The following is a 12,140-nucleotide window of genomic DNA, read 5'->3' as shown; positions in this document are numbered from 1 at the left end:
CAGAGTGTTCCTGACCACTCCAGGTTTGTTTCCCCCATACCTTGTTTATCAATTCCTGCACTTACGTTACACTCTTCTAATTACTTTGACTTTGTGGTATGTTTTGCTAGCTGGTAGGATAAGCCCCCTAAGTTATTCTTCTTTTGCAAAATTTTCTTCTCTATTAAATGGAATGTTAAAGTACCAAATATGATTTTGTGTTCCCTGTACAAACTCAGTAAGATTGGGTGATGATACCGTACCTTCATATCCTATTGACCAGAACTGTATCACATGGCCTTCACAGCGACAGCTGAGACTGGAAGAGAGACTGTTAAAATACTCTTTGCAACCTCAAACTGTCTGATTTCTGTTAGCAAGGAAGAGGCAAGGAATAGATACAGGATAGACAACCAACAGTGAATCAATGGATATAAGCACCCAATTAGTGGTAATTATTACTTCACTAAAAACAAACAAAAAACCGTTTGTAATTAGTTCCCTTTGTCTTCTTGAACCTCTCCTCCTACATTACTGACTTTTCTTTTCGGTTCCCTTTATTGCTTCCTATTTTCTCCTCTAGACTAATGTTTGTGCTCCCCAGAGCTTTGTCACATTTTATGTATTTGGCCAGGGTGATCTTTTTCATCTTAAGGCTTCCCATGCTGCTGACTGCCAAACTTGCACCTCTAGACTAGATCTGTGAAGGTGAGAGTGAGACCTGGGGCTAGAGAAAATGTACAAAGGGCTGTGATAACAAGGTGGCCTTCTGAGTACTTGACTGATATACTCAGTTGGATTTCTCTTCTAGATGTGCCACAGGTTTACCAGACCCAGATTAGAAAGCAGTAAAGGGGAGTATAAACAAAAGCCCTGGGTTCTAGGCCCTACTGTGCAGCTGTGTGATCTTTAGCAAGTCATTTCCTTCTCTGGGATCTCACTTTGTCCTCATCTAGAAACTGTGGTGTTTGACCTATAGCAGTGTTTCTTCAAAGGAACACTGTTGTCCTTTGGGGCAAGATAACTGTTCATCATTTGGAACTGTCCTGTGAGTTGCACAAAATTTAACATCCCTGGCACTCAGACAGTAAATGTCAGTAGCAGTGTCCCATTGTGATGACCAAAAATGCCCTACATATTTACAAGTACCCCTTGGTTGAGACCTACTGAGCTCTAGATGGTCTTTAAAATCTCTCCTAGTTTTGCAGTTTTGTGACTTCCTGGAACACATTCAAGGTTTTCAACTGTTTGTCAGAGTATCCATGGATAATTGTACACAGTAGTGATTCTCAGTGAGGGATGGTGGTGGGCAGGATTGTGATATCAGACTGTCTGGAAGAAGAAGAGGATGGTAGTAATTGAACTACATGTACACTCACATACAAATACCCAGATTCTAATATACCTTCACCCGACCCTTCTGCCCTTTGTGTCCCCACGTGGGCCCCAGTTGAGAATCACTGTGTGTGATGATGAGAATGAGCCAAGTGAAGATTATGGAATCAGAATAAACAATATGCATATGGAATAACATTCTCTTTAAATGCAATAGTTTTTCTTCCAAACCTGTTTTTTATTCTCCTGTATTTATTTTATATCCATATACCAAGAAACTGGGACTAGAAACTTAGAAACAATCCTTAATTCTTCTCTCTTATATCTAGTTTTTGATTCTGTCTCCTAAAAATCCTTTTTGTCCTAACATCTCCCACTTTAAATTCAAAATCTTGTTGAGGGCTTCCCTGGTGGTGCAGTGGTTAAGAATCCGCCTGCCAATGCAGGGGACACGGGTTCGAGCCCTGGTCTGGGAAGATCCCACATGCCACGGAGCAACTAGGCCCGTGCGCCACAACTACCGAGCCTGTGCTCTAGAGCCTGCGAGCCACAACTACTGAAGCCCGCACACCTAGAGCCTGTGCTCTGCAACAAGAGAAGCCACCGCAGTAAGCCCACGCACTGCAACCAAGAGTAGCCCCCCCTTGCCTCAACTAGAGAAAGCCCATGCGCAGCAACAAAGACCCAACTCAGCCAAAAATAAATAAATAAGTAAATTTATTTAAAAAAAAATCTTGTTGAATTTAGAGCAGTGCCATGGTCTGTTAACTTGTCTCCGTGCCCTTGGCATCCCCTGTCATTCCAGCCTCCACACTTAAGCCAGAGAAATAAGTCTTTAAAAAAAAAAAGAAAATCTACTCAGGTCACCTTCCTGGCCGAGGAAACCACTTCCCTTAGTGGTTTCAAATTACCTTTTGATAAAGACATTTCTTTACGTGGTACCCAAGGCCCTCTTGTGACCTGGTACCTGCTTGCCGGGCTGCTCTTCTTATTTACATTCCATCCAGTGTCAACCACTCACAATTTCCCAAAGATGTTGTGTTCTTTCATACCTCTGTACCTTTGCTTATGCTGTCCTGTTTGCCTTGAACGGCTTTTTTCTCTTGTCTTGGAGGCAATATAGTGTAGTAATTAAGAACACAGACTCGAGCCAAACTACCTGTGTTAAAATCCCGGCTCTGCCACTTAAACTACCTGTGTGACCTTGGACAAGTTAACCTCTCTGTGTCTTTCCTCATCTATAAAATGGGATTAGTAATAATATCTATTTTATAAGGTAGTTATGAAGTTTGAGTGAGTCGATGTATGTAAAGTGCTTGGAACAGAGCCTGGCACATACTAAATACTATGTAAGTGTTTGCTGTTATCAGCTACTTTATGAAATCCTTTGTTCCCATGACCTAGTCAAGAGTTTCCTCTGCTATAAGGTCTTTCCTAACCACCCTCTGTCCCCCAGATACAGAGCCAATCTAATCTCTCCCTTCTCTAAGCCATCCCTATATCTTAACATGCCTCTACCATCGCACTTAACTTGTGCTGTATAATAAGTGTTTCTTTACATGCCTGTGTCCCGCTACACTCTCAGCTTCGTGAAAGACTATGTCTTTTTGGTTTTGTGGCCCCAGTAGCTGGCATGGGGCTTGGCATATAGAAGGCCATGGTGCATTTTTCTGAATGACCAAATGGTTAGTTTTTTGTTTTTTTGTTTTTTGGCTGCACCCTGCGGCATGCTGAATGACCAAATGAATTAAACTCTAAAAGCCTTGGCATGGCATATGAGACCCTTTCTATTCTGTTCTGTCTGAGGTGCCATCTCACCTCATCTCTTATAGCTCCCCATTCACGGGAATGCATTCCAGCCACACCCCATTTCTTGCTCTTCTCTAGCTAAGCTATTCTCTTTCATGTCTCCAGGGCTTTGACTTGATGCTGGTCCCCTTTCCTGCATCTTTTACAGAGTGAATTCCTACCCATTTGTCATCCCGCTCAAGTGAATCTTAGATTGTTTCATGAGTACAGGGACCTTGGACATTTCATTTACCTCTCCACCCTTGGACCTATCACAGTGCTTGGCACATACTTAGTGGTCAATAAATATTTAAATAAGTGAATGATGAAATGCTTCCTGGGTCCTTTGTGGGGAATTAATCTTTCCCTCTTCGATACTCTCTTGGCACTTGGTTCAAATGTCTGTTGTAGCACTTACCTTACTATATTGTAATTATCTGATTACCTGTAGTTTCCCCAATCTATTATGAACTATTAGGACTGGGACTGCAGTCTCTTATGTTCTGATTCTGCTTTAAGACCTAACACAGTGCCTGCTACATTGTATGTAAAAATTTATTGAATAAACAATAATCATTATTTGGGGATGCCCTTGCTGGGTCTGGATAGTAAGCTACTCCACAAATGTTATTGTGAAACAACTTTATGCTCAGTACTATGCTAGGTACTTTAGGGAACATAAGAAAAATTTAAGATAAAAGTATGAGCCTTTAAAAAAAAAAAAAGTATGAACCTTTATGGGACTTCCTATTAGGGCATCATATCATAAGAAATGAAAAAGTAATGGTACAAAATCATATGTTCTCCATTACAAAATTGTTGATTAGACAATAAGGGTTAAGAGTTAAAAGAGGAGGGACTTCCCTGGTGGCGCAGTGGTTAAGAACCCACCGGCCAATACAGGGGACACGGGTTCGAGCCCTGGTCCGGGAAGATCCCACATGCCGCAGAGCAACTAAACCCGTGCACGACAACTACTGAAGCCCGCACGCTCTAGGGCCCGTGAGCCCCAACTACTGAAGCCCGCACGCTCTAAGGGCCCACATGCCGCAACTACTGAGCCTGTGTGCTGCAGCTGCTGAAGCCTGCGTGCCTAGAGCCCGTGCTCCGCAACAAGAGAAGCCACTGCAATGAGAAGCCTGCATACTGCAATAAAGAGTAGCCGCCACTTGCTGCAACTAGAGAAAGCCCACATGCAGCAACAAAGACCCAACACAGACCAAAAAAAGAGTTAAGAGAGGAAAGAGCTCAGCATCTGTTTTAGTGGTCAGAGCACCTTAAAGAGATGGAAAGATTTGGCTAGGTAGAGGGAAGTCGCGACATAACCATTCAGTAAGTGGTACTTGCTGTTCTCTTTCGTTTATGCATGCACGCATGCTTACTTTCCTGTGTACACAATGACAAATTAAAAACAAGTTGAGTTAAATATGAATTCTAGAGAGTTAACTAGGTCCACGTTCTGCCAAGTGACTATTCCCACACACCACTATCATGTTTTAATGACAAGAATCTGCTGAATATTCAAGCCTCAGTTTCCTCATCAGTAACATCAGAAATAATATTTAACCTGCAGGGTTGTTATGAGGGCTAAATAAATGCATATTGAAAGGGCTAAGCATTGTGCCTGGCACATAATAAAAACTAATAAATAGTTCCCTCTTTTCTTGTATGGAAAAAAAGAGGCTGTGTAGTAAAACTAGAGCTGAGAATGATGATGATGATGGTGATGATATAGTAATAATGATTCCTGCTTACATTTATTGAGCCCATTTCTGTGGGCCAGGCATTGTGCTAAGTCTTTACATATATTAACTCTTTAAATTCTAATAATAGCTCTGTGAAATGGATGCTTTTATCATTTATATTTTACAGATGAAGAATCTAAGGCACAGAGAGATTAAGTAGCTTGTCCAAAGTCATGAAGCTTTCAGTGGCAGAGCTGGGATTTGAACTAGAAAATCTGGTTCCACAGTCTGTGAACTAAAAAAAAGTGGAGGTTTCTGAATGCCAGCAGAGGAGGTATAAAAATCTTGGAATATTAGGACCACTGTACTTCTGTTATCAGCATATTGCAAGTAATTTTGCCATAGCTTTATCACATTCAATTAAAGTGACACTCAATAAGCTCATGTGGTGTACATTTGAATAGTAAAGGTTAATTTGGTTAATCTCGTCTTTCTCCCTAAGGGAAAGTGATTTCTTCTGTTGGTTGCAATAGGAGATTATTTTAAATGGAAAGATTCTGAAAAGATACTAATTATTTTAGGTTCTGCACTTAAGAATGCTCTATAAATCTTTACTCCCTTTGTAGGATTGACTAGCCAATATGTTGTCCCCTGCCCCCACCAGTGGAATGGTGCCCATTTTATTGCTTATGAGCGAAGCATTTTCCTTAATTGGTTTTACCAAACCTGATATTCCAGCTATCCACAACTGTAAGACCAGATGGTATTTTGGAGAGCACGTTTTCTTTCTGGCAGTAACCATTCCACTACTCATTATAGCTTCCCCATTCATATTTTATTTCCACTTCCCTTTTTCCTCTAAATAATTCAGATAAGAACGTGTAGTATCCGTTTTGGGGCCCATATGTGGACAGAAATAGGGAAACATTCTTTGTATGTACATGGAATTCTTCTCTGGAACGGGCTGCTATATTTTTCTATTTTTGCCCTAATATTTCAGATCTGAAGACTGTACTGTACTTAGTCCTTGAGGGTAGATATAACTTTGTTCAATTACATCTACTGCACGCTGGGGATAGAGAGAAAAATAAGAAATTGTTCTGGCCCTCAAGTTGTTCATAGTCTGATGGAGAAGACAGCCTTGTACATAACTATTTGCAGAAAGTACAGATGGGGTAATTGAAGCCTGTGCAGATTACAAACTCAAAAGGGAGTTTGGTCAGATGTGGTTGGAGAGAGGCAAGCAAGGCTTCATACAGGAGGTGATTCTTGAAGAGTCTTTCAAAATAAGTAGGTGTTATCACGTGGTTCAGGCAGAGAAAGAGCATCTCAGGCAGAGGATGTGAAATACTGTGGTTTGTTTAGGCAGCTTCAAATAGTTTGATGTATGTTGAGCCAATGGTGAGGCTGAAAAGGATGTCAGGAGCCAAGTCATGTTTGTTAAGACCTTTTATGCCATACTAAAGAGCTTAGGCTTCTGTAGTTCCATATGCTGGAATGATCTGATCTGAAACCCCCAACCTCATTCCAGCCATGTAGAAATGCTCGATAAAAAGTCTCCAATACAGGTTTTCCCTGGCAGTCCAGCAGTTAAGAGTCTGCTCTTCCACTGCAGAGGGCGTGGGTTCCATCCCTGGTTGGGGTACTAAGATCCTGCATGCTGCATGGTGTGGCCAAAAAAGAAAAAAAAAAAGTCTCCAATACAGAGCTGAGCTTGAAAAGAAGAAAGAGAAACCCTCAGGTGCCAGGAAGAAAGAGGAAATCCAAACCCAGAGCTGGAGATAACAGGCATACCTTGGAGATATTGCAGGTTCGGTTCTAGACCACTGCAATTATGCGAATTTTTTTGGTTCCCAATGTATATAAAAGCTACATTTCCGCTATACTGTAATCTGTTAAGTGTACAATAGCATTATGTCTAAGAAAATGTACATACCTTAATTAAAAAATACTTTATTGCTAAATAATGCTAACCATCATCTGAACATTCAGCAAGTTGGAATCCTTTTGCTGGTGGAGGTCTTGCCTCGATGTTGATGGCTGCTGACTGATGAAGGTGGTGGTTGCTGAAGGTAGGGGTGGCTGTGACATTTTCTTAAAATACGACAATGAAGTTTGCCGCATCAATTGACCCTTCCTTGCAGGAATGATTTCTCTGTAGCGTTCAGTGCTGTTTGATAGCATTTTACTCACAGTAGAACTTCTTTCAAAATTGAAGTCAATCCTACCAAACCCTGCTGCTGCTTTATCAACTAAGTTTATGTAATCCTTCATTGTCGTTTCAACAGTCTTCACAGCATCTTCACCAGCAGTAGATTCCATCTCAAGAGACCTCTTTCTCTGCTCATCCATAAGAAGTAACTCCTTATCTATTAAAGTTTAATCATGAGATTGCAGCAATTCAGTCATATCCTTAGGCTCCACTTCTAATTCTAGTTCTCTTGCACTTTCCACCACATCTACTGTTAATTCCTCCACTGAAGTCTAGAACCTCTCAAAGTCATCCATGAGGTTTGGAATCAGCTTCTTCCAAACTCCAGTTAATGTTGATATTTTGACTTCTCGTGAATCATGAATGTTCTTAATTGCATCTAGAATGGTGAATTCTTTCCAGAAGATTTTCAATTTACTTTTCCATCAGAGGAATCAACTATCTATGGCAGCTATAGCCTTATGAAATGTATTTCTAATGTATTTCTAGATGTATGTATCCTAGAAATGTATTTCTAGGACTTGAGAGTCAAAATTACTCCTTGCAGCAGAATGGATGTTGTGTTAACAGGCATGAAAACAACATTAATCTCGTTGTACATCTCCATCAGAGCTCTTGAGTGACCAGGTGTATTGTCAATGAGCAGTGATATTTTGAAAGGAATCTCTTTTCGGAGTAATAGGTCTCGACAGAGGGCTTAAAATATTTGGTAAACCATGTTGTAAACAAATTTGCTGTCATCTAGGCTTTGTTGTTCCATTTATAGAGCCCAGGCAGAGTAGATTTCGCATAATTATTAAGGGCCCTAGGATTTTCAAAATGGCAAATGAGCATTGGCTTGTACTTCAAGTCACCAGCTGCATTAGCCCCTAACAAGATCGTCAGCCAGTCCTTTGAAGCCAGGCATTGACTTCTCTCTAGCTATGCAAGTCCTAGATGTCATCTTCTTCCAGTATGAGGCTATTTTGTCTACATTGAAAATCTGTTGTTTAGTGTAGCCACCTTCATTAATTATCTTAGATGGATCTTCTGGATTACTTGCTACAGCTTTTACTTTAGCACTTGCTGCTTCCTTGTACTTGTATGTTATGGAGACGGCTTCTTCCCCTAAACCTTATGAACCAACCTCTGCTAGCTTCAAACTTTTCTTCTGCAGTTTCCTCACCTCTCTCAGCCTTCATAGAATTGAAGAGAGTTAGGACCTTGCTCTAGATTAGGCTTTGGCTTAAGGGAATGTTGTAGTTAGTTTTTTTGTGTTTTTTTATGATTCTGATATCTCTCCTCTTTTTTTTTTTAATTTTATTTATTTATTTATTTATTTATTTATTTATTTATTTATTTATTTATTTATGGCTGTGTTGGGTCTTCGTTTCTGTGCGAGGGCTTTCTCTAGTTGTGGCAAGCGGGGGCCACTCTTCATCGCGGTGCACGGGCCTCTCACTATCGCGGCCTCTCTTGTTGCGGAGCACAGGCTCCAGACGTGCAGGCTCAGCAATTGTGGCTCACGGGCCTTGTCGCTCCGTGGCATGTGGGATCTTCCCAGACCAGGGCTCGAACCCGTGTCCCCTGCATTAGCAGGCAGATTCTCAACCACTGCGCCACCAGGGAAGCCCTCTCCTCTCAACATATCAATTATACTTCTTTATTTTTTTTGAATTTTATTTTATTTATTTTTTTATACAGCAGGTTCTTATTAGTCATCCATTTTATACATATTAGTGTATACGTGTCAATCCCAATCTCCCAATCATCACACCATCACTCCCCCTCCCCGGGAATGTTGTAGTTAGTTTGATCTGTACAGACCACTAAAATATTCTCATATCAGCAATAAGGCTGTTTTGCTTTCTTATCATTTGTGTGTTCACTGGAGTAGCACTTTTAATTTCCTTCAGGAACTTTTCCTTTGCATTTATGACTTGGCCAACTATTTGATGCAAGACGCCTAGCTTTTGGCCTGTCTCGGCTTTCAACATGCCTTCCTCACTAAGCTTAATCATTTCTAGCTTTTGATTTAAAGTGAGAGACGTGCTTCTCTTCCTTTCACTTAAACATTTAGAGGCCATTGTAGGGCTATTAATTGACTTAATTTCAATATTGTTGTGTCTCAGGGAACAAGGAGGCCCAAGGAGAGGGAGAGAGATGGGGAAATGGCTGGTTGGTGGAACAGTCAGAATATTTATCAGTTAAGTTTGCTGTCTTGTATGGGCATGGTTTGTGGCACCCCAAAACAATTACAATAGTAACACCAAAGGTCACTGATCACAGATCATAACAAATATAATAATAATGGAAAAAGTTTGAAATGTTGCAGGAATTACCAAAATGTGACACAGAGACATGAAGTGAGCAAATGCTGTTGGAAAAATAGCATCTGTAGACTTGCTCGTTGCAGGGTTGACACAAACCTTTAATTTGTTAAAAAAAAAAAAATGCAATATCTGCAAAGTGCAATAAAGTGAAGTGCAATAAAACAAGGTATGCTTGTATATGGTTCTATGCAAATCAGGTACAGAGTTTAGGGGCTGGGGTTTTAGGGCCAGTATGGGGACAGCAGATAAGGCTTCAGGCCACATGAAGCCGGGAGTCAACACAGGGCTATTATGCTTTTGAAAAATGAACTAGAAAAATTCTATCCACCAGTCCAAGATATCAGCATGAAGATTGTATCATCTCAGGGTTTGAGTTCAAAAAGAGTTGACCATAATAAATTAGAACCTCACACTTATTACTATGTGTGTATATATATTTTTAACTTCGTGCTATCTGCAAAGCTGGAAAATTAACATAAAAACTGGCCCAGAACCAGGGAAATCCAAAGGCCTTGGCAAAGGCAAAGGTGAGATTTCCCTGTTAAGACACTTCACAACCTAGAGTACACAGGACTCCTGTGGAAAACAGTCCCCATTAAAGATGAATTCATGGTCAAAAATTACAAAACTCTACAATAAAATAAATTACCAGGAGGGAGGATGAGCAGGTAGATGTAAATAATAGAATTTCTACTCCAAGAAGCAGAGATAACAGTCTGAAAGAGACCTTAAATATGTTTAAAATGTTCACAGGATAATGAAAGTAATAGAAATGATAAGAATAGGATAGTATGAAAAGAAAACAGGCAGATTTAGAGAAAAAAACAAAAACAGAATTTGTCCAATGAAAAAGCATATTTGTTGACAAAGAAACACATTGAACAGGTTAAAAGTAGGTAAGTCATAGCTACGGAGAGAAATGCTGAATTGAAAGCTTGATCTGAGGAAATCACTTAGAATGCATCCCACAGAAATAGAAATATGACAGAAAAGTTAAGAGACTTGAAGGACTGGCAGAGACCAAGTATATTTCTAATAAGCGTTTCAGAAGGTAGAGAATTGTGAGGAGGATACTGGTATAGATTTCATTGAGTATCTTAAAAATTGTAAGGGCAAACACTAAAATGATAGAAATAGAATGTATAACTTCTAAACCATGAAAGAAAAAACAAGATTAAAGAAAACTCAGGCTGTTAAATAAAAGATAAGAAAAGAAAAAAGCAAAGAGAAAGTATGTCCATTGTATCAGTAATCATAATAAATGCAAATGGATTAAACATGCCTATTAAAAGATAGAAACTCTCAGATTGGATAGGGGAGGAGGAGCAAAATAAAGCAGCCATAGGCTATTAAAGCATAATGACCCAGAAAAGTTGAAAGTAAAGGATGGAAGACATATGAATGTATAATAGGCAGGAGTTCATTGAAGCAATGTTTATAATAGGGAAAATGTGAGGGGGGAAAAAGTCCCTAATTATCCATTAGGGGACTAGATTTTAAAATTCTAAGACATTGTATATAAAAATAATGGAATAATATTCAATACTATTAAAATAGATCAACTGGGTTTATACGTATCAGTATGGATAAATCAAGAAATTATACTGAGTGAAAAAAAGCAAGCTGCAGAATATTATATTTACACCTTCTTCCTACTGAAAATATCCCCTACCTGGCTTCATCGATTTATTTGTCATACCATTTAACACTAATAGTATTTTATATTGTAACAGATCATAAAAAAGGGCTCTGTCTCAATTTTGGCTAGGGCTCCTAAAGGCTGAGAACAAAGGAATAGCTATAAAATGTGTTCCCAAATGTTATTCTAGACCATCTATACAGAACTTGTGAAGGCAGAAAATGAAGACCAGTTTTGGAATTCTCAACCTATCACCTACCTTAGGCAATAAAGAAAGTTGAAGGTAAAGAAAGAGAGGAGATAGAATTCCTTTGGATAAAGTGGGAGGGCTATGGTATTTTCACTTGGAGAATGTGACCTCAGTTCCTGGAGTTGGTGGACACAGAGACCAGACCTGTGCCTGGGAAAGTCTAAAAACAGGGTGGCAACTGATGCCACAAGAAGGAGAAGTGGCTGCTGTGGGAAAGCTGTTATGCACAGAGTTTTTCAGGGCAAAGATATGGGCATAGTGGAGAAAATGCTAACTGGCCTGGAGTTGAATTAAAGGGGCTCAGTTCACAAGGACCCTTGGAAGGGCAGTGGGACCCCTACAGAGAGAGTGGGTGAAGCAATTGCCAGAAACTGGAGACTTAGGGTGGACCTGTAAGCGGCTGGCTGGAAGAGGCCTTGCCAATGTTGTGGGAACTGCAGGTGAGATCTCAACCATGGGCGCTCTCTACGGAACCACAAAAACACCTCATGAATATCTGCCAAGTCTAGAGAGCACTGAAACCTGATGAGCGTAGCATCACAACCAAAAATAAGGCTTTTGCTTTCCCTTACTGCTTTTTTTCCCAGTTTCGAACCTGGAAGGGCCAAAGACCAAAGCAAACAAGCAGATGGGGGAGGAGGAGAAGGAAAGGTGGGGAAATAGAGAAGTCCCCAGACATCCCCTTCTCCCACCACGGGCAGCTAGGCTAGACCCCAGCCAGGGAGGGAGTTGAGACTTTTTGGGTTGCTTTTTATTGAACTATCACATGCATGTAGAAAAGTAGACAAATATGTACGTCTTAACAGATTTTCACAGAGAGAACACACCTGTGTCACCAGTATCCAGATCAAGAAACAGGACATTTATCAGAGGCCCCTGTGCCCCTTCCCAGTCCCTAACCGGGCCCACCTCCCCAGGGTAATAATGATAAAAACAAGAA

General features: G+C 40.3%; 1 protein-coding gene across 3 annotated transcripts in view; it reads left to right on the top strand.

Annotated features, from left to right (window-relative positions):
* TCEANC2 (transcription elongation factor A N-terminal and central domain containing 2) overlaps window positions 1-12,140 on the top strand; it is a 38,982-nt gene that overhangs the window by 850 nt on the left and 25,992 nt on the right. Inside the window, exon 2 of one of the 3 annotated variants that reach the window (XM_082430885.1) lies at window positions 4,975-5,121. The exons of 1 other annotated variant lie outside the window; for it this stretch is intronic. In XM_082430885.1, the coding sequence (XP_082287011.1) occupies window positions 5,107-5,121 (15 nt within the window). In that variant the 5' untranslated portion in view covers window positions 4,975-5,106. Of the gene's footprint in view, window positions 1-218; window positions 431-4,974; window positions 5,122-12,140 lie in introns of all 3 variants that reach the window. One more of the 3 variants, XM_082430884.1, reaches the window with a different exon arrangement.

This window comes from Balaenoptera physalus (genome assembly GCF_965194825.1).
Source record: "Balaenoptera physalus genome assembly, chromosome: 1".
NCBI classification, from domain to species: Eukaryota; Metazoa; Chordata; class Mammalia; order Artiodactyla; family Balaenopteridae; genus Balaenoptera; species Balaenoptera physalus.
Note: the sequence above shows the minus strand (reverse complement) of the source record. Positions and strands in the feature narration are given on the sequence as shown.